Source organism: Oncorhynchus gorbuscha, linkage group LG15 (assembly GCF_021184085.1).
Source record: "Oncorhynchus gorbuscha isolate QuinsamMale2020 ecotype Even-year linkage group LG15, OgorEven_v1.0, whole genome shotgun sequence".
NCBI lineage: Eukaryota > Metazoa > Chordata > Actinopteri > Salmoniformes > Salmonidae > Oncorhynchus > Oncorhynchus gorbuscha.
Window position 1 is genome coordinate 44,665,460 of NC_060187.1, and position 24,937 is coordinate 44,690,396.

At 42.1% G+C, this 24,937-nt stretch overlaps 1 protein-coding gene across 1 annotated transcript; it reads left to right on the plus strand.

The window, feature by feature from the left end:
- The first annotated feature begins 6,388 nt into the window (after positions 1-6,388).
- Positions 6,389-16,389, plus strand: LOC123997532 (hippocampus abundant transcript 1 protein). Its single transcript, XM_046301870.1, has 12 exons — positions 6,389-6,674; positions 7,341-7,436; positions 7,563-7,625; positions 7,716-7,843; positions 7,952-8,066; positions 8,308-8,526; positions 11,889-12,002; positions 12,346-12,417; positions 13,860-13,972; positions 14,064-14,161; positions 14,439-14,605; positions 14,949-16,389. The coding sequence occupies exons 1-12, from the start codon at positions 6,594-6,596 to the stop codon at positions 15,153-15,155; spliced, it is 1,473 nt and encodes a 490-aa protein (XP_046157826.1). The 5' UTR covers positions 6,389-6,593; the 3' UTR covers positions 15,156-16,389.
- The last annotated feature ends 8,548 nt before the right edge of the window (positions 16,390-24,937 follow it).

The following is a 24,937-nucleotide window of genomic DNA, read 5'->3' on the forward strand; positions in this document are numbered from 1 at the left end:
ATCAATTTTAACCATCTTCCCTGTCCCTGCTAAAGAAAAGCAGGCCCAAACCATGATGCTGCCACCACCATGTTTGACAGTGGGGATGGTATGTTCAGGGTGATGAGCTGTGTTGCTTTTACGCCAAACATAACGTTTTGCATTGTTGCCAAAAAGTTCAATTTTGGTTTCATCTGACCAGAGCACCTTCTTCCACATGTTTGGTGTGTCTCTTAGGTGGCTTGTGGCAAACTTTAAACGACACTTTTTATGGATATCTTTAAGAATACTTTTGCAAGGCACTGTAGCTACAGAATTTTTTGTTGTTGTTGTTTTGGCTCTGCTCTCCACCATTTTGGATTTGAAATTATACAATGACTGAGTTTAAAGTGCAGCTGAGTTTACTGTCAGCTTTAATTTGAGGGTATTTTCATTCATATTTGGCGAACCGTTTAGAAAGCCCATAAGGGTGCTCCATGATGGCAATTTGTTTGCACAGAGATACCGTGACAAGATCCTGAGGCTCATTGTCGTGCCATTCATCCGCCGCCATCAACTCATGTTTCAGCAATAGAATGCATGGCCCCATGTTGCAACGATCTGTACACAATTCCTGGAAGCTGAAAATGTCCCAGTTCTTCTATCGCCTGTATACTCACCAGACATGGCTTGGGTCGCAGTCGGTGTTCCAATTCAACCCAAAGCTGTTCGATGGGGTTGAGGTCAGGGTTCTGTGCAGGCCAGTCAAGTTCTTCCAAACCAATCTTTACAAACCATTTCTGTATGGACCTCGCTTTGTGCACGTGGGCATTGTCATGTTGAAACAGCAAAAGGCCTTCCCCAAACTGTTGCCACAAAGTTGGAAGCACAGAATCGTCTAGAATGTCATTAAGATTTCCCTTCATTGGAACTAAGGGGCCTAGCACGAACCATGAAATCAGCCCAAGACTATTATTCCTCCTCCACCTAACTTTACAGTTGTCCCTATGCATTGGGGCAGGTAGTGTTCTCCTGGCATCCATGAAACCCAGATTTGTCCGCCAGACTGCCAGATGTTGAAGCGTGAATCGTCACGCCAGAGAACGCGTTTCCAATGCAGAGTCCAAAGACAGCGAGCTTTACAATACTCCAGACAACGTTGTTCGGCCATGGAAACCCATTTCATGAAGCTCCTGAAGAACGGTTATTGTGCTGACGTTGCTTCCAGAGGTTGTTTGGAACTCGGTAGTGAGTGTTGCAACCGAGGACGGACCATTTCTACGTGCTACGCGCCTCAGCACTCGCCAGTCATGTTTTGTGTTCTTGTGTGGCGGCCTACTACTTTGCGGCTGAGCCGTTGTTGCTCCTAGACGTTTCCGCTTCACAATATCAGCACTTACAGTTGACCGGGGCACCTCTAGCAGGGCAGAAATTTGACAAACTGACTTGTTAGAAAGGTGGTATCCTATGACCGTGCCCCCTTGAAAGTCACTGAGCTCTTCAGTAAGGCTAATGTTTGTCTTTGGAGATTGCATGGCTGTGTGCTCAATTTTATACACCTATCTGCAATGGGTGTGGCTGAAATAGCCAAATTCACAAATTTGAAAGGTTGTCCACATACTTTTGTGTATATGTAGTGTATCTACACAGTGTAAAACACAATAAGCATGAGTGATCTACAACAGAAAATAGCCTAGTAGCACCACAGAAAAAAAACCATCGCTAATAATTATGCTAAATGGTAATGCCTTCCGGATGGCAACGTTAATGCTAGCGCTAACGCTAGTGGGAGTATGCAAGCTAGCATACAGACGCCATTTGGCTCCAAACAACAAGCCAGCAAATATGGTGATGAGTGGAAGCCCAGTGGCTAGCAGTTGGAGAAGCTAGAGCGAGATGGATTTTGGACCAGACTCTGCACATTTTCTAATCAATGAAACATTTGATCTCAATACAACTTTTCCCAAATCTTGAATCTGTTACGAACAGAGTGGACACATTTTGGGGTAGACTTGAACCTGTGCCAAAGTTTATAAGAATGGCATTGTTTAGAAGGAGTACAAGTAGGTGTTCCCAAACGGAATAAAAAAAATGTTATTTTTCACATGCCTCGTAGACAAGCCGTGTAGACTAAGAGTGAAACGCTTACTTATGGGTGATTTTCCAACAATAATATAAAAATTCAACAGAAATAGTTGACACGAGGATTAAATACACAGTACATAATGAATAGAAATAAAAAGTAAAAATAACATGGCTATACACAGGGAGTAAAAAATAACATGGCTTTATATCAAATCAAATTATAGGGAGTTAATGTGCAGGGAGTCATGTGCAGGGGTACGAGGTAATTGAGGTAACTATGTACTGTACATATAGGTAGGGATAAAGTGACAAGTCAACATAATAGATAATAGACCCTAGCAGCAGCAAAAAAAGGGTCAATGTATATAGTCCGGGTAGCCATTTGATTAGCTACTTAGCAATCTTGTTTAGAAATCTTATGGCTTAGGGGTAGAAGCTGTTCAGGGTCCTGTTGGGTCCAGACTTGGTGCATTGGTACCGCTTGCTGTGCGGTATCAGATGGAACAGTCTGGCTTGGGTGTCTGGAGTCTTTGACAATATTTAGTGCCTTCCACTGACACCACCTGATATAGAGGTCCTGAATGGCAGGAAGCGTAGCCCAGTGATGTACTGGGCCATACGCACTGATTTCTGTAGCGGCTTGTGGTCCGATGCCAAGCAGTTGCCTTAGCAAGCGGTGATGCAGGCAGTCAAGATGATCTCAATGGTGCAGCTGCAGAACTTTTTAAGGATCTGAGGCTCCAATTGTCTCAAGGCTTAAAAATCCTTCTTTAACCTGTCTCCCCCCATTCATCTAAACTGATTGGAGTGGATTTAACAGGTGACATCAATAAGGGATCATAGCATTCACCTGGATTCACCTGGTCAGTTTATGTCATGGAAAGAGCTTTTGTTTTGTACACTCAATATGTCTATGTCTGTGTAGGTATGGACATGAGTGAGTGCATGTGTGTTAAGGTGTGGTGAATCAGAGCAGGTGGTCAGTCCAGTTCAAGTGTTCAGCAGTCTGATGGATTTTAGATAGAAACTGTCTCTGAGCCTGTTGGTATCAAACCTCATGCTCCGATACGTCTAACCGATCGTAAGGGAGAGAACAACTCGTGGCTGGGATGTGTGGGGCCCTTGATGATGCTGCGTGCCTTCCAAGTAGATGTTCTGGATGGCCTTTATATAATCTCATCATTATATACAGTATCTCTGAGAAGTGTAAATTAGTTAGTAGGTGAATGGAGGAGTGTCCTCGCCTCCTCAATAGCCTTCTCCCAGCGAGGAAGCACAAGAGTATCCTACCTAAGTCCTTTGTGGAAGAGTTTTGAGATACACCACACCCCCTTTGAATCAGCTGTTGTTTACTCAGAGGAGAAAAGCATACACATATTTAAAAACATTATGCTACTTATCCTTTTATCTATAAATGACACAACTAGCTGAATGTCTTTTTACAACTTTACACATTTAGTTTGGGATTCCACCTCTGTAAATGTAATTTGCATGAGTGAGTCTCATTTCATACATTTGTTTCCACATTTCCTCTCCTCCCCTCCCCGGGTTATCTTTGACCTTTTTCAATAGGAGGCGAGGAGAGGACGGAAGATGAAGTTGAGCATACCATTTGAGAATCTCCCATTTAAAGGGCAGCAGCCATACTGACAGTGTTCCCCAACCTCTCTCTGTTTTTTAACTGGTCGTTCAGAACAGCACCGATTTTGTTTAATTGAAGGTTAAACACTGTTTTTTTCATACTGAACGCAGCTCAGGCTGAAGTGCATTGGCAGGTCACTGAAACAGTTACTTGCTGCCTTTTCCACATGCCAGGACAAAACGGTTCTGTTTTACTGCAATCAGACTTTTTATAATACTGCATCTGTCAGAGGTCTGGGCTTTTGGGATAGGTGGTACATCTCTCGTTTCTGGCCTGCTGGATCATCAAATGCCTTGAGATGCATCCACCTGCAGTCTCGGAGGCAAGCCGCCAGTCACTAAAACCTGCCTGTCACTAAACGTATTATTCTGTACGTAAATCCGTGCCACTCCATTTAGCATTGTAGAATATGTTACGTTATGTTGGCCAAAACTTGTCCACACTTAGCTACCTTTCGTCATTTCATTATTTTGGGGCTCATAACCAATGATGATACTAGCAAAGAGGATTTAGATAACTTAGTGTGAAAACTCTGTGATACAAGCACATTTCACGGGTAAGACCTTTTTTGATTGTTGATTTTTTGATAATGGCAGCCTTCAATTGGATCATTATTTTCCAGCTCTCCAGGTAGCTGGCTAAAAGGTGTGCATTTTTACTATGTGACTTTTTGCATGTGTGTGTGTGTGTGTGTGCTCACAGACTGTTCTCTCTCCCCAGTGCCAGTGGTGAGGCGTCCATGGACAGTCCATCCTCTACCAACAAGGGGCCCATCTCCATCTCTGCTGGTTAGTACAGCTGTCACACACGTGGACACATCATTCTCTAACACATACACACCCTCTCTGCATCTTGTATCTATCTCATAGTCTCTTTCATGGCCTCTACCAAACGCACACATTCTCTTTCACGGTCTGTCTAATGTCTAATTTTTCCTCTGTTTTTCTGTTCCTGTCTTTCTATCTCTACCTCCTGATACTCATTATCTCTCCTTCTGTTTCCTCTTCTCCTCTGACATCAGTAGTAGTATGCAGCTCAAAGTAGTAGCATGCATATGGCCGCCCCATGCCAATGTTTTAAGAGGCTTAGGCCAGCAATCTAAATGCCTGATCAAGGGAGCATTATCCATGGTTTTTAGACTGTACTTTAAATTTTCCAACTTAATAACATTGTAATTCTTCTTTGTTATTCCCAGTGCTATATCAATAGTTTTGTCAAGAGGTGGCCCCAATCCCGTTGGATGACAGTCCCCCATCCCATTTACACCCCCCCCCCATCCCATTTACACCCCCCTATCCCATTTACACCCCCTATAGATCCCTCCCTGTAGATCCCTACTCTGTTTATCATATATCCTGATGCCTAGTCACCTTACCCCTATACATATCTAACCCTACCACTCTACTATCCCTGCACATTGTAAATATGGGTATTGGCACTGACCCTGCAACTGACCCTGTATATAGCTTACTTACTTTCTCGTGTGTTTTTGTTCTACTTCACTTTTTTTAATTTTTTTTATTGTACTACTGATATTGATCACTGCATTGTTGGGATTGCACAAGGAAGAAAGGCATTTCACTGTACATGTGAACGTGTCAATAAGAACCTGATTATCTTTCTGAATTTAGTTAATGCTACAACCCTTACATTTTTCATACACAGTTAACTTCGTATATCACATTTTTGTTTATGCTGAATAATTTCAAATGGCCTATTCAGTCTTATCAGTATGCACAGTTGAGATTGCTCTCAGGTACGGTATACATCCTGTTCAAATATAACCCAAACACAGCTATTGACTTATTAGGTCAGAGCCACAGTGTGTCATTTCTGTCACTTGTTGTATCATACTATGGATTCTGTCCTATCACTCTAGGCAGAAATGACTCTTGATTGTCGTGTAACTAGTATACACATCATGCATTGCTTTATTCAATTTGTTCTAAGTATTTTTATGTGTGAAATCAAGATGTAGGATACTGTGCATCCTACAATTCGTATTTTATTGTATGACCGCAGCTCAATTGGTAGCCCAATGTAATCTAGCGTAAGATATCATACTAAAGCAGTCAAACTTAATATATTATAAATGGGCCAAAGCTGGTGCAATCAAGACTTTGGATACTATACGTCTTACAATTTGTATTATATTGTACGACAGCTATTCCATCAATAGCCTAATGTAATGTAACCTAACATAAGGTAGCATATCATACTAAATGGCGTGGCACAGATTTACGTACAGAATAATATATTCAGTGACAGATACTACTGCACTGTTGGAGCTAGGAACACTAAGCATTTCGCTACACCCGCAATAACGTCGGCTAAATATGTGTTTGTGACTAATAACATTTGATTTGATTTGACAGGCGGGTTTTAGGGACAGGAGGCTCGACTCCAGAGCTGCAGCTTGATACTAGGATAGGATGTATGGGATGTAGTATAGGATGCATTCAGGGCCTTTCAGGAGGATCCTGTTATACCTATGGGGTCTTTGTTCGTTGACGGTTCTAGAGTGAGGGGGAATACTGTAGTGCTTAATACATGAGAGTAAAGTAGAAATGTAATGCAGACACGGTCCGCAGATTTTTCTACTATTCTCTAATTCAATGTATACTGAGATGTAGTACCTGTTCTAAAAAGAAGTCATACCAGTACCCGTCCAAGCAGGTACACGGATGTCAGAAAGAATATCGTATGATGTGACGTCATTACGTTTTAACAATGTTTTTGCAAAGATGGCGGTGGTTGAGTGAATGGGACGAAACAGCCCTTTTAGTTTGAAAAATAGATTTATTCTAAGGTATTTCAGTTTCTTTTCCGACAATCTGATTTAAATAGTTTATTTTCTGAAATTCCTTAATAAATAGATTCTTATTAAACGAAGAACTAGAATGGTAATATGACACAGAGCAAAAAGAAGAAACGGGCGAATCGCAGTCTCCTGCTGGCGAAAAAAATTATTATCAAGGATGGAGGAACGGTGAGTTTCCACCTAAATGACAGTATTTGCCATCGTATTTCTTGAGATTAACTAGCAGCATGTGGTATGTCTACAATATGTCACATTTCGCCAGCTAGCTAGCTCCTGCTTGCTAGCGTCCGGGAAGTCCATCATATGCCTCTTTATAGTCTTCTCAAAAACAACATAGCTAACGTTAGCTAGTTGGCTGGCTAATACCAGATGTTTGGCACTAGCTAGCTAAGTTAGCTAGCATATCAGTATCTTTGACAGTAATTTAGCTAGATGCCATCTGAGATGGACAAGTATTAGCTAGCTGACTTAACTTTAAACACTATTGTTAAAAAGGTGGCTAGGCTAATAGAGTTCCATGGGCAAGCTTTCTAGCTAGGCGTTTGTTTAGTTCGATTATGTTATACTTATTCAGCAATATGGTAGCTAGCTAAATTCCTAACGTTGCTTACTGAAATCAACAACAACTAAAGTGAAATTTGCCAAGACTGCAACACCGCTACTGGCTCTAGTGTCAATTATGAATGTTGTGTAAGCAGGAAGATGCCCCACTGTGTATTATGGTGACTTATTGCTGAGTTGACCTTTTAATATATCTTCTTTGAAAGTAAGACAGTTGAGTATTACTTGTTTCTTGTTGACACACTTACATAGTTATTCCACTCTGTTCACCAGGCACAAGGTTTTGGAGCTCCCAGCGTGTACCATGCTGTAATTGTCATCTTTTTGGAATTTTTTGCCTGGGGCCTGCTTACAGCACCCACTTTGGTGGTATGTTGTCTTGATTATGACCTATTATTTAATACAGTATGATTTGTTGGCTGCTGATAAAACTATGTTGAAGACCTTCTCCAATTTACAGTATCCACTCTCTGTCCCTGTCCCCTTCCAATCCAGGTCCTACATGAGACGTTCCCGAAGCATACGTTTCTGATGAATGGCTTGATCCAGGGGGTAAAGGTATGGTGTTTGAACATGTGCTATTATTTTGAACAGTTATCTTTCAATTCTGTTACAATTTTTTGGGGGGTGTGTCTTGTTGTATTACAGGGCCTGCTGTCTTTCCTGAGTGCTCCGCTGATTGGTGCCCTGTCTGATGTGTGGGGTCGGAAGTCTTTTCTCCTGCTCACCGTTTTCTTCACCTGCGCTCCCATTCCACTGATGAAGATAAGCCCGTGGTACGATGGGTCCCAACCTGAGAGAGTTCATAGTTATTGAGATCACCATTTTAAAAGCTGAATCAAGTGTATTATTAACTGAGTGCCATATCCTGCCTCGGGTTTCAGGTGGTACTTTGCAGTTATCTCGGTGTCCGGTGTGTTCGCTGTTACATTCTCTGTGGTCTTTGCCTATGTGGCTGACATCACGCAGGAGCATGAGCGCAGCATGGCCTATGGACTGGTGTGTATTGAACATTACCTACACAGTTTCTTCTAATCTTGTTTACCACAGCACCTTTTTTGATTCAGGGATTTGTGGTTCATTGCTAAAATAGTACATCATTCAGAACCTATTTGAAGATTTGTCCCTCTTAAACAAAGCAGAAATTATGCGCAATTTTTTTTTGAAACTACAATTTCATTCAAAGAGTAGTAGTAGCAGAGCTTGGCAGTAGTAAACCTCGTCTACTCTTGTTCGTTAGGTGTCGGCCACCTTTGCTGCTAGCCTGGTGACGAGCCCGGCCATTGGCGCCTACTTGGGCCGTGTGTACGGGGACGGCCTGGTGGTGGTGCTGGCCTCGGCCATCGCTATGCTGGACATCTGCTTTATCCTGGTGGCCGTGCCTGAGTCTCTGCCTGAGAAGATGAGGCCAGCGTCCTGGGGGGCTCCCATCTCCTGGGAACAAGCCGACCCCTTTGCTGTGAGTACCTGTCCACCTCTAAAAGCTCAGTCAGTTGGTGTTATTATTTTGTGTAGCCATTATTCATGTGCTTTCAGAACGCAAAATGAACTGTAGCTCAGTTGGTAGAGCATGGCGCTTGTAACGCCAGGGTAGTGGGTTCGATCCCCGGGACCACCCATACATAGAATGTATGCACACATGACTGTAAGTCGCTTTGGATAAAAGCGTCTGCTAAATAGCATATATTATAAACCTCTTGAAAATGTGTGCTTCAGTTTGGCACTATGATCAGTGGTAGCAGCTAGAAATTTGGTGGGTCTCAGAGACCGAGGCGGAATATGGACATTTTTCATTTCGGTTGCATCACTGTCCTCCTGACTGCTGACGTTGGGGTCATTTTAATGTGTGTCTGTTTTCATGGGACAATGGTATCAACGGAATTGGTGGCGGGGGTTGGAGGCCGGTATTGTTTATGATTAAAAGAGGGCTTAGGAATAGAATGTGGTGAGAATGGCTGTGCTGCAAGACCCCCCTTCCCCCCGACTGACACCCATGGTTCCCCATATGGAAACATAGCATCTGTTTTTGTGTTGACACTTTCAACTAGCTACTCATGTTACAAGTGGTCCTCTTCAGTCTTCCCATTTCCCTACAATAGCTCTATCACGTAAGCTACTGTTTTCATTCAAGTTCATAGAAGAACAAGACCACCTGATGTTGTATGCATTTGGGAAGAGAAACTTGACAAGTTCTGTGGTTAGTTGTAAACGTAACGATTCATGTATTTGGACCAACTTGTTTGGTACAGGCCATGTTAGTGTTACCTCGTCTTTAATTTATGCGCACTGTTTTCATAATTCCTCTATAGTAGACTTTCAGCGAGTAGCGGTGGTTCTAATTGCACATTGGCACCAACGGTGCCCAAAACAGTGCAGGAATAGTACACAAAAAATTATATTTGATAAACACAATTGGATTTACCCAGCATAAGGAACAAACTTTCATGCCGCATTTAGACCAGGATGTGGTCTTTGTCAGCCAAACCTGAACTTCCCCTAAGGTGGGTTGTTTGAAGGAGCCACGGTGGTGTGTGTAAAAGGGGGAGGGAGTTCAACAGGCTGTTAGACAGACGCCAAATAGGGGAACAATTACCCTTTCATAATCCTCTATATTGCTGAGGGGCTGTACAACAACAGTTAAAGCTACATGGCACAATGTACAGCAGCTACTCATAGCACAGCGAAACAGGTCTTCCTCAGGCAATGTTGAGGGGGAAGGCTGACGTGTCGCTGAAATACATCAACATCACATGATATAGCAATGATGATTGCAGGGTACTTACAGTGTCTTCAGAAAGTTTTCACACCCCTTGACGTTTTCCATATTTTCTTATTACAGCCTGAATTTTAAATGGATTCAATTGAGATTTTTTTTTGGTCACTGTCCTACACATAATGTCAAAGTGGAATTATGTTTTTTTTTTAATTTTTAAACAAAAATGTTAAGATGAAATATGTAGAACTTGCTCCACCATTTCCTGGTTGTTAAAATTCGAATAGTTTGTCTAATTTCAGTTTGTGACAAAACAAGTAGTCATTGTGTAGATAATCATTGTAGATCTACCGCTTCTTAGACTTGCTTTCGATACGAATGACAGATTTATAACACAGATTTCTATGTGAATTTGGTCGTGTCGCCCCAAAAATGACATTGTAGCTGAAATGTCTTGAGTCAATAACTATTCAACCCCTTTTTTTATGGCAAGCCTAAATAGGTTAAATTGTAAGTCGCTCTGGATAAGAGCGTCTGCTAAATGACTTAAATGTAAATGTAAATGTAATAAGAATGTGCTTAAGTCAAATGATAAGTTGCATGGACTCTGTGTGCAATGCTAGTGTTTAACATGACTACCTCACCTCTCTACCCCACACATACAATTATCTGTAAGGTCCCTCAGTCGAGCAGTGAATTTCAAACACAGATTCAACCACAAAGACCAGGGGGAGTTTCAAGTGCCTCGTAAAGAAGAGCACCTATTGGTAGATCAGTAAAAGCAGACATTGATTATCCCTTTGAGCATGGTGAAGTTGTTAAACTTTGGATGGTGTATCAATACACCCAGTCACTTCAAATGTACAGGTGTCAGGGATTTCGCCATGAGGCCAATGGTGACTTAAAAAAACACTTCGAGTTTAACGACTGTGATAGGAGAAAACTGAGGATGAATCAACAACTTTGTAGTTACCCCACAATACTAACCTAATTAGAATGAAAAGAAGGAAGCCTGTACAGAATTATGCATCCTGTTTTCGACAATGCACAGAAGTGATACTGGGAAAAAATGTGGCAAAGAAATCTACTTTTTGTCCTGAAAGAAAGTGTTATGTTTGAGGATAAATACAACTCATTACTGAGTACAACTCTCCATATTTGCAGGCATAGTTGTGGCTGCATCATGTTATAGGTATGCTTGTAAACGTTACGGACTGGGGAGTTTTTCAGGTTATAAAATAAATGGAATTGAGCTAAGCACAGGCAAAATCCTAGAGGAAAACCTGGTTCAGTCTGCTTTCCACCAGACACTGGAAGATGAATTCACCTTTTCAGCAGGACAATAACTTAAAACACAAGGCCAAATCTACACCGGAGGTGCTTACTAAGAAGACAGTGAATGTTCCTGGGTGGCCGAGTTAGAGTTATGACTTAAATCTGCTTGAAAATCTATGGCAAGACCTTAAAATGGTTGTCTAGCAATGATCAAAAACCAATTTGACAGAGTTTGAAGACTATTGAAAAGAAGAATGGGCAAATGTTGCTCAATCCAGGTGTGGAAAGCTCTTAAAGAGCTTACAGTCAGAAAGACTGTAATTGCTGCCAAAGGTACTCCTACAATGTATTGACTCAGGAGTGTAAATAATTATGTAAATTAGATATTTCTGTATTTCATTTTCAAAAGAATTGCTACAAATTCGAAAAACATGTTTTCACTTTGTCATTGTGGGGTAATGCATCAATATAATCAATTTTGAATTCAGGCTGTAACACAACAAAATGTGGAATAAGTCGATGGGTATGTATAGTTTCTCAAGGCACTGCGAAGATAATATCAAGATTGTGTTAATAAATGTAAGTGTGTTATGATGATCCCCTGTTGTAGGTGGTTATGTGTTGGTGTAATTCTAGGTCTCCTGACTCTCCGACGCAGACCACAGCTGTTTTGTAACTCTACTTCTCTAGTTTGCTCTCTTGGGTTGAGACCCAGTTCTCACAATAGGCCTCCTTTCTGACCAGGAGGAGTGGTTGGGTGTTCTTGCACATCATATCGTTAACACTTGTTATCACCTACTGTCCTCCTAACCCCTTTTTCTTTCTGTCTCTAGTCTCTAAGGAAAGTGGGCCAGGATTCCACTGTGCTGCTCATCTGTATAACAGTGTTCCTGTCCTATCTCCCTGAGGCTGGCCAGTACTCCAGCTTCTTCCTCTACTTACGACAGGTCGGCTATGTATACTGTCAAATATATAAACGGACGTGTAAGATGCGCGTCAGATGTCAGCCCATCCCCCTATTTCCATTATCAATGTAACTGAGGTCAAGTCCCCTTCATAGTCAGTATATAATTTGGTAGAGTTGTCGAGGGATTTTGACTATGTAGCTCATTCAAAGTATACAACCAATATTTTGCTTGGACCCCTGCTCTTTGCTGCTCACAGCTAGGCCTGTATATGTATATATATATATATATCTATATCTATATATATATCTATATCCTTGATGATAGGCATACTCATTTTGTTTCACTAGCAGTACGATCACATTTTTGCTCTCCCTTTTTTCAGATTATGGGATTTTCACCTGAAAATGTTGCAGCTTTCATAGCTGTTCTAGGACTGCTTTCAATCATTGCACAGGTTAGTTGTCATTAACTATCATTACATTATTTATATTTATATATATATATGTGTGTGTGTGTGTGTGTGTGTGTGTGTGTGTGTGTGTGTGTGTGTGTGTGTGTGTGTGTGTGTGTGTGTGTGTGTGTGTGTGTGTGTGTGTGTGTGTGTGTGTGTGTGTGTGTGTGTGTGTGTGTGTGGACACCCCTTCAAATTAGTAGATTTGGCTATTTTAGCCACACCTGTTGCTGACAGGTGTATAGAATCAAGCACACAGCCATGCAATTGCCATAGATAAACATTGGCAGTAGAATGGCCTTACTGAAGAGCTCAGTGACAATCAACGTGGCACCGTCATAGGATGCCACCTTTCCAACAAGTCAGTTTGTCAAATTTCTGCCCTGCTAGAGCTGCTGTTTCTGCTGTTATTGTGAAGTGGTAACGTCTAGGAGCAACAACGGCTCAGCCGCGAAGTGGTAGGACACACAAGCTCACAGAACAGGACCACCGAGCACTGTAGCATGTAAACATAGTCTTTCCTCAATTGCAACACTCACTACCGAGTTCTTAACTGCCTCTGGAAGCAACGCAGCACAAGAACTGTTGGTTGGGAGCTTCATGAAGTGGGTTTCCATGGCCATGCAGCCGCACACAAGCCTGAGATCACCATGCGCAATGCCAAGCGTCGGCTGGAGTGGTGTAAAGCTCGCGGCCATTGTACTCTGGAGTAGTGGAAACTCGTTCTCTGGAGTGATGAATCACGCTTCACCATCTGGCAGTCTGACGGACGAATTTGGGTTTGGCGGATGCCAGGAGAACACTACCTGCCCCAATAAATAGTTTGAACTGTACAGTTTGGTGGAGGAGAAATAATGTTATGGGGCTGTTTTTCATGGGTTGGGCTAGGCCCCTTAGTTCCAGTGAAGGGAAATCTTAATGCTACAGCATACAATGACATTCTAGATGATTCTGTCCTTCTAACTTTGTGAAGGACCTTTGCTGTTTCAGCATGACAATACCCCCCATGCACAAAGTGAGGTCCATACAGAAATGGTTTGTTGAGATCGGTGTGGAAGAACTTGACTGGCTTGTACAGAGCCCTGACCTCAACTCAATTTAAGACCTTTGGGATTAATTGAAACGCCGACTGCGAAGCCAGGCCTAATCGGCCAACATCAGTGGCCGGCTCTTGTGGCTGAGTGGAAGCAAGTCCCTGCAGCAATGTTCCAACATCTAGTGGAAAGCCTTCCCAGAAGAGTGGAGGCTGTTACAATATATTAATGCCCATGATTTTGGTGTCCACATACTTTTGGTCATGCAGTATATATCTATATAGTTATTCCATTCTCTGCCATGTTATAACGACCTTTGGTTTGGCCATATAACAAGGACTTTCATTATAGGCATTATGAACATTCCAATAAAGTGTTTCTAATTATGTTCTTTTATGTTCCCTTTGTAAGACTGTAATATTGAGTTTACTCATGCGTTCCATCGGGAATAAGAACACCATCTTGCTCGGCCTTGGGTTCCAGATACTGCAGCTCGCCTGGTATGGGTTTGGCTCCGAGCCATGGTAAGCTTTTTCAAGGCGACTCAAACCATTGAACGCATCTGATGATTCAGTTCAGTGATAGTCACTGTAAAGAGTATCTATCTCTCTACAGGATGATGTGGGCAGCAGGGGCTGTAGCAGCCATGTCAAGCATCACTTTCCCAGCAATCAGTGCGTTGGTTTCTCGCACCGCTGAGCCAGACCAACAAGGTTTGTACTTAGTTATAACTTTATTTTGTAACTTTCTCTGATTTGTCTTTTGGCAGGGTCATAAATGCAAATGAGAAATGGTTCTGTTAAAGGGACAGTTAATCAAAATGACTTATTTTTTTCCTTACCTTGAAACCAGTTAATGCTTAGCCATAGATCACTTTTCAAGGTAAGGAAATATGTACTTTTGAAGAACTATCCCTTTAACTTACCTTGTGAATTAAAAGTTGAATAAAATCCAACTAATACAAAAATTATTTTGGCGCTCATCCCACAGGGGTGGGCCAGGGGATGGTGACAGGGATCCGGGGTCTGTGTAACGGCCTGGGGCCGGCGCTCTACGGCTTCATCTTCTACATCTTCCACGTGGAGCTAGATGCGCCCCCAGACGGCAGCCAGGACACGCCGGTCCACACTCAACCCCACCTTCAGCACCTCCCACAGGTTAGCTCCCAACCCCAAACTTTTCTCCTCCTCCTCATAGTTTTGATACGCAGCCTGAACCCGACAAGGTTTGAATTTGGTTGGAGTTCAACAGCCAGCATACCTCCTCAAAAGTGACCAAGCAGTTCAACAAGGCTCTATCGCTGTCTTAAAGCTGTCTTCATTATTTAGGCACTATGCAATCTTAGAGGTTTGCGGCCACTATTTAACGTTAACTAGTTACCAAGTATTTACGTGACTGTTTTTGAATATGCTTTGTACAAGTGTAACCCTAATTTGTTAAGCATTTTCCTAATTTAGTCAAATTCTCTTGTACCTTTTTATTCCCTCCTCCTCTCCTCAGACGTCCATCATTCCTGGCCCACCCTTTCTCTTCGGAGCATGCTCAGTGCTGCTAGCACTCTTGGTGGCCCTTTTCATACCAGAGCACCCCCACCTGGGCCCCCGGCCTGGCAGCTGGAAGAAGCACAGCTCGCCCCACGGACACCCCCACAGCCCACAGCCACCCGGGGAGGCCAAAGAGCCCCTACTGCAGGACACAAATGTGTAACACAGACCTGGCTACTCGGGCCTGACTCCACCCTCTTCAAAACCACACAAAGCAAGAGAGCTCATGTGTAGGTGTAGTAAACAATCAAAAAGCTATATTAAGAGTTACCACTATATATGTATACATAGGAGTATGTTTTTTTTTTAAGAAAGTTCTATCCAAAGGCACTATTTGCAATGGCTTATATTTATTCATTTTTTTGTTTTTCCTCAAACTTTTACTTTTTGTTTTTCTTCAACTGTTGTTTTGATGATATTGGACAGGGCAATGCTCAACTCAGGGACATACCTGTTGGGCTGTTTCTGAACACAGTGTGTTCCACAATCAGAAGAGGGAGTCTCTGCACAAAAAACAACAACCTAGAAAGAAAAAGAAGCATCAAAAAGACTGGTTAGTCCTCTAGAGTTGGGCCTTCAGCTTTACGGAACTGTGTGTGAGAAAAATGACAATGCGGGGCTGAATCGGAAATCCAGTTGAAATTTCCCCCAGATCTTTGCATAAAACAGCCTTAATCCACAAACTAACCACGGAATGTGAAGACGCGATGGACTTGGAATGGTACAGCTGAATTTTTAAAGCACCTTTGTTTTGACGCTTATATCAAACTGCTGCCTATATGAATTCCTACTACCACTTCTTCAGACTGACTGGTGCCTCAATTGGGGTGGGATACTTTTTGGCGGGACCACAAGGAGATATCGTATCAACCCCTGCTTACTCTTTGACATCACAGAATGTGACAGATTGGCTTGATATTTTGTCTTTTATTCTCATTTTGTTCATGTACACGGCCAAGTTCCTGACATGTATGGATCGTACAGTTACAGAAAATGATCATACAAGAAGGGTTTGCCTTTAAAAAAATATCTAATTTACACGAAGGACACCCTATGTCAGACAACACGTTGCATAGTTACGGATTCCGTAGATCCATCTCGTGGCCTTCTAAAAACCTTTTCACTTGTACAAACAAAATATGTTCTAGTTTTAACTTGCTTATTGACCAAATACCAAAAGTACATATTGAATCATGAAAGTGTGCTCTAGCTATTTATGAGTTGGTGTTCTGTAAAACAGCAATTTCTTGAAATACTGTATGCAGTTTTTTTTCTTTTCCATGTATTGTCATTGTTTTGCTGCCTTTTATTTTCAATATTTCATTTGTTGACTGACCTTGTAAATATACAGTAAGTATACAACCATGCATTTCAATAAAGTGGAATATTTTGATGGATTTATGGTTGGGAAACTTAGGTAAAGAGAACATTGAGCTAAATCCAAACATGAGATACCAGTATGATGAATCTTGAAGTCAATGCATTTTAGGGTTCCACCCGCAGCCTTTTATTGTACACTATCTGATAGGGTACACACTTATAAATATAATTTAGCATGTTTTGCTGTGTTGGGCAGCAGGCTGTATTTGACGACAGGTGAGATGGACACATTGCTGGCAGTTATTTCACCAAGAAAAAGTTCAATGTCACGCTTTATTTATAGTTTGTCTTCAAATGGTTCTGTAAGCTTGATTTGGCAATGGAACTATTTGAGGAGATTCACAAGATGCAACTTCTGTTTCAAGACGACAAACCAACAGATTTAATTGCAGTTGATCAGAGGCTTGACCACTGACATTTTCGAAAACAAAACTTCAATATATGTATATATTCATATACCCATAGGTACAGTTTTTACACAGAAAAACACTTCAGTAGCAATCATATCCTGACATTCAAGTGGAGCAATAACCATAGTAAAGGTGTTAAGACTGTTCATCAATGAGCTGGTGATTCCTCGTTAACCATTGAAAATGGTAACTTCTCAAATGGCAGCTTTTCCTGGGAAACACTATTAAGAACATGTTCACACTGGCTCAAGTGTCATTTGGACCAGGGCTTGAGTATTTTAAAAATGGTATTTAACCAGGAAGGGCTCATTGAGATTTGAAATCTCATTTTCAAGAGATTCCTGGCCAAGATAGGCAAAACCAAGTCATAACACAATTAGACAGACATGAACAACTACAGGTAATCTAGTAAAAAAAACATTAGAATTCACAGGAGAAGAACAAAATATCCAGAGATGGTTGTCCATCTGCAAGGTTCTCCCATCTCCACAGAAGAACTCTGGAGCTTCGATGAAACATGGTGAAACCCCAAAATTGCCTACCCTGGAAGCCTGTGTTTCAGACATAAGTGGATGGCTGCAAATGTTGCTTGTTCTAGGTCCTAAGAAACAAAGAGATCTTCTGTTGAATCTGACAATTAATCTTGATGGTTGTACAGTCGTCTCAAATAAAACTGAAGGACCTCGGCGTTACTCTGGACCCTGATCTCTCTTTTGACGAACATATCAAGACATTCAGGGACAGCTTTTTTTCCATCTCCGTAACATTGCAAAAATCAGAAACTTTCTGTCCAAAAATGCAGAAAAATTAATCCATGCTTTGTTACTTCTAGGTTAGACTACTGCAATGCTCTACTTTCCGGCTACCCGGATAAAGCACTAAATAAACTTCAGTTCGTGCTAAACACGGCTGCTTGAATCTTGACTAGAAACAAAACAAATTGATCACATTACTCCAGTGCTAGCCTCCACACTGCCTTCCTGTTAAGGCAAGGGCTGATTTCAAGGTTTTACTGCTAACCTACAAAGCATTACATGGGCTTGCTCCTACCTATCTTTCCGATTTGGTCCTGCCGTACAGGCCTTTCTAATCGATCTGGCCGGGGTATCCTGGAAGGATATTGATCTCATCCCGTCAGTTGAGGATGCCTGGATATTTTTTTTAAATGCCTTCCTAACCATCTTAAATAAACATGCCCCATTCAAGAAATTTAGAACCAGGAACAGATATAGCCCTTGGGTCTCCCCAGACCTGACTGCCCTTAACCAACACAAAAACATCCTATGACGTTCTGCATTAGCATCGAAACAGCCCCCGTGATATGCAGCTGTTCAGGGAAGCTAGAAACCATTATATACAGGCAGTTAGAAAAGCCAAGGCTAGCTTTTTCAAGCAGAAATTTGCTTCCTGCAACACTAACTGAAAAAAGTTCTGGGACACTGTAAAGTCCATGGAGAATAAGAACACCTTCTCCCAGCTGCCCACTGCACTGAAGATAGGAAACGCTGTCACCACTGATAAATCCACCATAATTGAGAATTTCAATAAGCATTTTTCTACGGCTGGCCATGCTTTCCACCTGGCTACTCCTACCCCGGTCAACAGCACTGCACCCCCCACAGCAACTCGCCCAAGCCATCCCCATATCTCCTTCCCCCAAATCGTTTCAGCTGATGTTCTGAAAGAGTTGCTAAATCTGGACCCCTACAAATCAGCCGGGCTAGACAATCTGGACCCTTTCTTTCTAAAAATTATCTGCCCGAAATTGTTGCCACCCCTATTACTAGCCTGTTCAACCTCTCTTTCGTGTCGTCTGAGATTCCCAAAGATTGTAAAGCAGCTGCGGTCATCCCCCTCTTCAAAGGGGGGGACACTCTTGACCCAAACTGCTACAGACCTATATCTATCCTACCATGCCTTTCTAAGGTCTTCGAAAGCCAAGTCAATAAACAGATTACCGACCATTTCGAATCTCACCATACCTTCTCTGCGATGCAATCTGGTTTCAGAGCTGGTCATGGGTGTAACTCTGCCATGCTCACGGTCCTAAACGATATCTTAACCGCTATCGATAAGAAACATTACTGTGCAGCCGTATTCATTGATCTGGCCAAGGCTTTCGACTCTGTCAATCACCACATCCTCATCGGCAGACTCGACAGCCTTAGTTTCTCAAATGATTTCCTCGCCTGGTTCACCAACTACTTCTCTGATAGAGTTCAGTGTGTCAAATCGGAGGGTCTGCTGTCCGGACCTCTGGCAGTCTCTATGGGGGTGCCACAGGGTTCCATTCTTGGACCGACTCTCTTCTCTGTATACATCAATGAGGTTGCTCTTGCTGCTGGTGAGTCTCTGATCCACCTCTACGCAGACGACACCATTCTGTATATTTCTGGCCCGTCTTTGGACACTGTGTTAACAACCCTCCAGGCAAGCTTCAATGCCATACAACTCTCCTTCCGTGGCCTCCAATTGCTCTTAAATACAAGTAAAACTAAATGCATGCTCTTCAACCGATCGCTACCTGCACCTACCCGCCTGTCCAACATCACTACTCTGGACGGCTCTGACTTAGAATATGTGGACAACTACAAATACTTATGTGTTTGGTTAGACTGTAAACTCTCCTTCCAGACCCATATCAAACATCTCCAATCCAAAGTTAAATCTAGAATTGGCTTCCTATTTTGCAACTAAGCATCCTTCACTCATGCTGCCAAACATACCCTTGTAAAACTGACCATCCTACCAATCCTCGACTTTGGCGATGTCATTTACAAAATAGCCTCCAATACCCTACTCAACAAATTGGATGCAGTCTATCACAGTGCAATCCGTTTTGTCACCAAAGCCCCATATACTACCCACCATTGCGACCTGTACGCTCTCGTTGGCTGGCCCTGGCTTCATACTCGTCGCCAAACCCACTGGCTCCATGTCATCTACAAGACCCTGCTAGGTAAAGTACCCCCTTATCTCAGCTCGCTGGTCACCATAGCATCTCCCAACTGTAGCACACGCTCCAGTAGGTATATCTCTCTAGTCACCCCCAAAACCAATTCTTTCTTTGGCCGCCTCTCCTTCCAGTTCTCTGCTGCCAATGACTGGAACGAACTACAAAAATCTCTGAAACTGGAAACACTTATCTCCCTCACTAGCTTTAAGCACCAACTGTCAGAGCAGCTCACAGATTACTGCACCTGTACATAGCCCACCTATAATTTATCCCAAACAATTACCTCTTTCCCTACTGTATTTAATTTATTTATTTATTTTGCTCCTTTGCACCCCATTATTTTTATTTCTACTTTGCACATTATTCCATTGCAAATCTACCATTCCAGTGTTTTACTTGCTATATTGTATTTACTTTGCCACCGTGGCCTTTTTTTGCCTTTACCTCCCTTATCTCACTTCATTTGCTCACATCGTATATAGACATGTTTATACTGTATTATTGACTGTATGTTTGTTTTACTCCATGTGTAACTCTGTGTCGTTGTATGTGTCGAACTGCTTTGCTTTATCTTGGCCAGGTCGCAATTGTAAATGAGAACTTGTTCTCAACTTGCCTACCTGGTTAAATAAAGGTGAACAGCAGGAGGCAGGGCGTTATCCTATAGAGCTCCATTTTTATGGAATGGTCTGCCTACCCATGTGAGAGACGCAGACTCGGTCTCAACCTTTAAGTCTTTACTGAAGACTCATCTCTTCAGTAGGTCATAGGATTTTAGAGAGGAATGGAAAATTCGATATAGGCCGGTAGTTTTAATATTTTCTGGGTCAAGGTTTGGCTTTTTCAAGAGAGGCTTTATTACTGCCACTTTTAGTGAGTTTGGTACACATCCGGTGGATAGAGAGCCGTTTCTTATGTTCAACATAGGAGGGCCAAGCACAGGAAGCAGCTCTTTCAGTAGTTTAGTTGGAATAGGGTCCAGTATGCAGCTTGAAGGTTTAGAGGCCATGATTATTTTCATCATTGTGTCAAGAGATATAGTACTAAAACACTTGAGTGTCTCCCTTGATCCTAGGTTCTGGCAGAGTTGTGCAGACTCAGGACAACTGAGGTTTGGAGGAATATGCAGATTTAAAGAGGAGTCCATAATTTGCTTTCTAATGATCATGATCTTTTCCTCAAAGAAGTTCATGAATTCATTACTGCTGAAGTGAAAACCATCCTCTCTTGGGGAAGGCTGCTTTTTAGTTAGCTTTGCGACAGTATCAAAAATACATTTAGGATTGTTCTTATTTTCCTCAATTAAGTTGGAAAAATAGGATGATCTAGCAGCAGTGAGGGCTCTTCGATACTGCACGGTACCGTCTTTCTAAGCTACTCGGAAGACTTCCAGTTTGGTGTGGAGCCATTTCCGTTCCAATTTTTTGGAAGCTTGCTTCAGAGCTAAGGTATTTTCTGTATACCAGGGAGCTAGTTTCTTATGACAAATGTTTTTTTGTTTTTAGGGGTGCGACTGCATCTAGGGTATTGCCCAAAGTTAAATTGAGTTCCTCAGTTAGGTGGTTAACTGATTTTTGTTCTCTGACATCATTGGGTAGGCAGAGGGAGTCTGGAAGGGCATCAAGGAATCTTTGGGTTGTCTGAGAATTTATGGCACAACTTTTGATGCTCCTTGGTTGGGGTCTGAGCAGATTATTTGTTGCAATTGCAAACGTAATAAAATGGTGGTTCAAAAGTTCAGGGTTATGAGGAAAAACATTAAGTTCCACAACATTTATTCCATTGGTCAAAACTATGTCCAGAATATGACTGTGGCAGTGAGTAGGTCCAGAGACATGTTGGACAAAAGCAACTGAGTCGATGATGGCTCCGAAAGCCTTTTGGAGTGGGTCTGTGGACTTTTCCATGTGAATATTAAAGTCACCAAAAATGTGAATATTATCTGCCATGACTACAAGGTCCAATAGGAATTCAGGGAACTCAGTGAGGAACACTGTATATCGCCCAGGAGACCTGTAAACAGTAGCTATAAAAAGTGATTGGGTAGGCTGCATAGATTTCATGACTAGAAGCTCAAAATACGAAAACGTCATATTTTTGGTTGTAAATTGAAATTTGCTATCGTAAATGTTAGCAATAATGTCTAAACATGTTTTCGCTTTGTCATTATGGGGTATTGTGTGTAGATTGCTGATGATATTTTAAATCCATTTTAAAGTACGGCTGTGATGTAACAAAATGTGGAAAAAGTCAAGGGGTCTGAATACTTTCCGAAGGCACAGGATCTTACATTCCAGGGTACTTACATTCCATGTTAATGTTTTAACCTGTGCTCTTTTTCCAAGTATTTATTAAAAGGGATAGTTATCAAGCCACTTGATTGGTTTGCCATAAATGTAGTTTGTTGGTTGTTTAAAAAAATCACTTGCCACGTTTTACTCGCAATTAAACTCGGTACTCTTGGTTGGATTAAATGCAGAAGACACATTTCAGTCAGTCAAATCAGCATTTGTCCTAGGATATTTTTCAATCCATTTTAGAATAAGGCTGTAATGTAACAAAATGTGGAAAAAGTCTAGACGTCTGAATTACCTTCCAAAGGCACTGTATCTACTAGCATGCTAGCAGATACCATAGCCTTCCAGTCATTGCTCTAATGCTAGTTAGCAATTTCGCTAATGCTAGTTAGCAACTTCCTTCAAGCTGCACGCAGACATAAAAATGGTATCTACAAGTTCATCTGACTCTGGGGAAGTGGATAAAGGTCTTCATTGCCAAAATCCTGAAGTATCCCATTAAGCCTATTGGGTTTTGAACTTATGGGTATTCAATATTCCATACAATTATCAAGGATAAACATCATTCACCTACCTACAGTCATGGCCAAAAGCTTTGAGAATGACTCAAATATAAATTTCGGTTTGCTGCTTCAGTATGTTTAGATATTTTTGTTAGATGTTACTATGGAATACTGAAGTATAATTACAAGCATTTCATACGTGTCAAAGGCTTTTATTGACAATTACATGAAGTTGATGCAAAGTCAATATTTGCAGGGTTGACAATTATTTTTCAAGACCTCTGGAATCCGCCCTGGCATGCTGTCAATTAACTTCTGGACCACATCCTGACTGATGGCAGCCCATTCTTGCATAATCAATGCTTGGAGTTTGTCAGAATTTGTGGGTTTTTGTTTGTCCACCCACCTCTTGAGGATTGACCACAAGTTCTCAATGGGATTAAGGTATGGGGAGTTTACTGGCCAAGGACCCAGAATATTGATGTTTTGTTCCCCGAGCCACATAGTTATCACTTTTTCCTTATGGCAATGTGCTCCATCATGCTGGAAAAGGCATTGTTCGTCACCAAACTGTTCCTGGATGGTTGGGAGAAGTTGCTCTCGGAGGATGTGTTGGTACCATTCTTTATTCATGGCTGTGTTCATAGGCAAAACTGTGAGTGAGCCCACTCCCTTGGCTGTGAAGCAACCCCACACATGAATGGTCTCAGGATGCTTTACTGTTAGCATGGCACAGGTAGAGCTCACCTAGTCTTCTCTGGACAAGCCTTTTTCCAGATGCCCCAAACAATCGGAAAGGGGATTAATCATATAAAATGACTTTACCCCAGTCCTCAGCAGTCCAATCCCTACCTTTTGCAGAATATCAGTCTGTCCCTGATGTTTTTCCTGGGGAGAAGTGGCTTCTTTGCTGCCCTTCTTGACACCAGGCCATCCTCCAAAAGTCTTTGCCTCACTGTGCATGCAGATGCACTCACACCTGCCTGCTGCACTCACACCTGCCTGCTGCACTCACACCTGCCTGCTGCCATTCCTGAGAAAGCTCTGTACTGGCGGTGCCTCAATCCCGCAGCTGAATCAACTTTAGGAGACGGTCCTGGCGCCTGCTGGACTTTCTTGGGCGCCCTGAAGCCTTCTTCACAACAATTGAACCGCTCTCCTTGAAGTTCTTGATGATCCAATAAATGGTTGATTTAGGTGCAATCTTACTGGCAGCAATATCCTTGCCTGTGAAGCCCTTTTTGTGCAAAGCAATGATAACGGCATGTGTTGCCTTGCAGGTAACCATGGTTGACAGAGGAAGAACAATGATTCCAAGCACCACCCTCCTTTTGAAGCTTCCAGTCTGTTATTTGAACTCAATCAGTATGACAGAGTGATCTCCAGCCTTGTTCTCGTCAACACTCACACCTGTGTTAACGAGATAATCAATGACATGATGTCAGCTGGTCCTTTTATGGCAGGGCTGAAATGCAGTGGAAATGTTTTTTGGGGATTCAGTTCATTTGCATGGTAAAGAGGGACTTTGCAATTAATTGCAATCCATCTGATCACACTTCATAACATTCTGGAGTATATGCAAATTGCCATCATACAAACTGAGGCAGCAGACTTTGTGAACATTAATATTTGTGTCATTCTCAAAACTTTTGGCCACGACTGTACACCGGCCCTTTGACATTGTTGCTTCTGCATATCTTGTTTAGTTTTCTTAATTCTAGTCTCCCAAGGGACTTGATAGAGATGACGGTGCCACTGCCACCCCGGTCATGGTGACCCTGATCAAATGCAGCTCCCAAAACAGTCTTAACTCAAAACAGGACTGGAGTCTGCCTGCTCACTGCTTCCTCAATTAGACAGGTAGGGCTTGACAAGGACAGAGGCAGTAACATATCTGCTTAGATTTCTTCACTGCAGAAGGAAACGCATTGGTCCTCATAATGATTGACAACATGATTAGCCTTTTTTCAATTTGGACCTCAATTCTTATTCCTTATTCCAAACTGCATGTAGTAAGTAACTTTCACATAATTGACAAAAATGATTAAATACATCTCACTCCAAATCGACTAAAGTTCATGGAAGCACCAGCACAGTTAATGTATACGCTCAAAACAGATGGGAGCACAGCTGCAGTAGTCCTGTAACAAACCGTCAAATCCTGTTGCCGGGCGGTCGCAGCCAAATTAAATAGTACCTTCTAAATTGCACTAATTTGCATGAAGTAAACCCATGTGCTAAATTCCCTCGACATATCCCTCTTTGTGTATGTTATTGTATTGATGGAATAGCTTCTTTGCTTTGAAAATCTTGTAAGAGTAGCAATAGAGCTCATAGCTTGTCAGTAGTGTTCCTAAATGACACGTGACTCCGGAGGTTTCATTTTAGTCAGGGGTGGA

Bases quoted from the DNA above. Each gene is read 5' to 3' on its own strand.
- LOC123997532 (XM_046301870.1), top strand. From the start codon at position 6,594: ATGACACAGAGCAAAAAGAAGAAACGGGCGAATCGCAGTCTCCTGCTG. The intron at 8,067-8,307 runs GTGTGTATTGAA...CTTGTTCGTTAG, and splicing joins GCAGCATGGCCTATGGACTG to GTGTCGGCCACCTTTGCTGC. The intron at 14,606-14,948 runs GTTAGCTCCCAA...TCCTCTCCTCAG, and splicing joins ACCTTCAGCACCTCCCACAG to ACGTCCATCATTCCTGGCCC.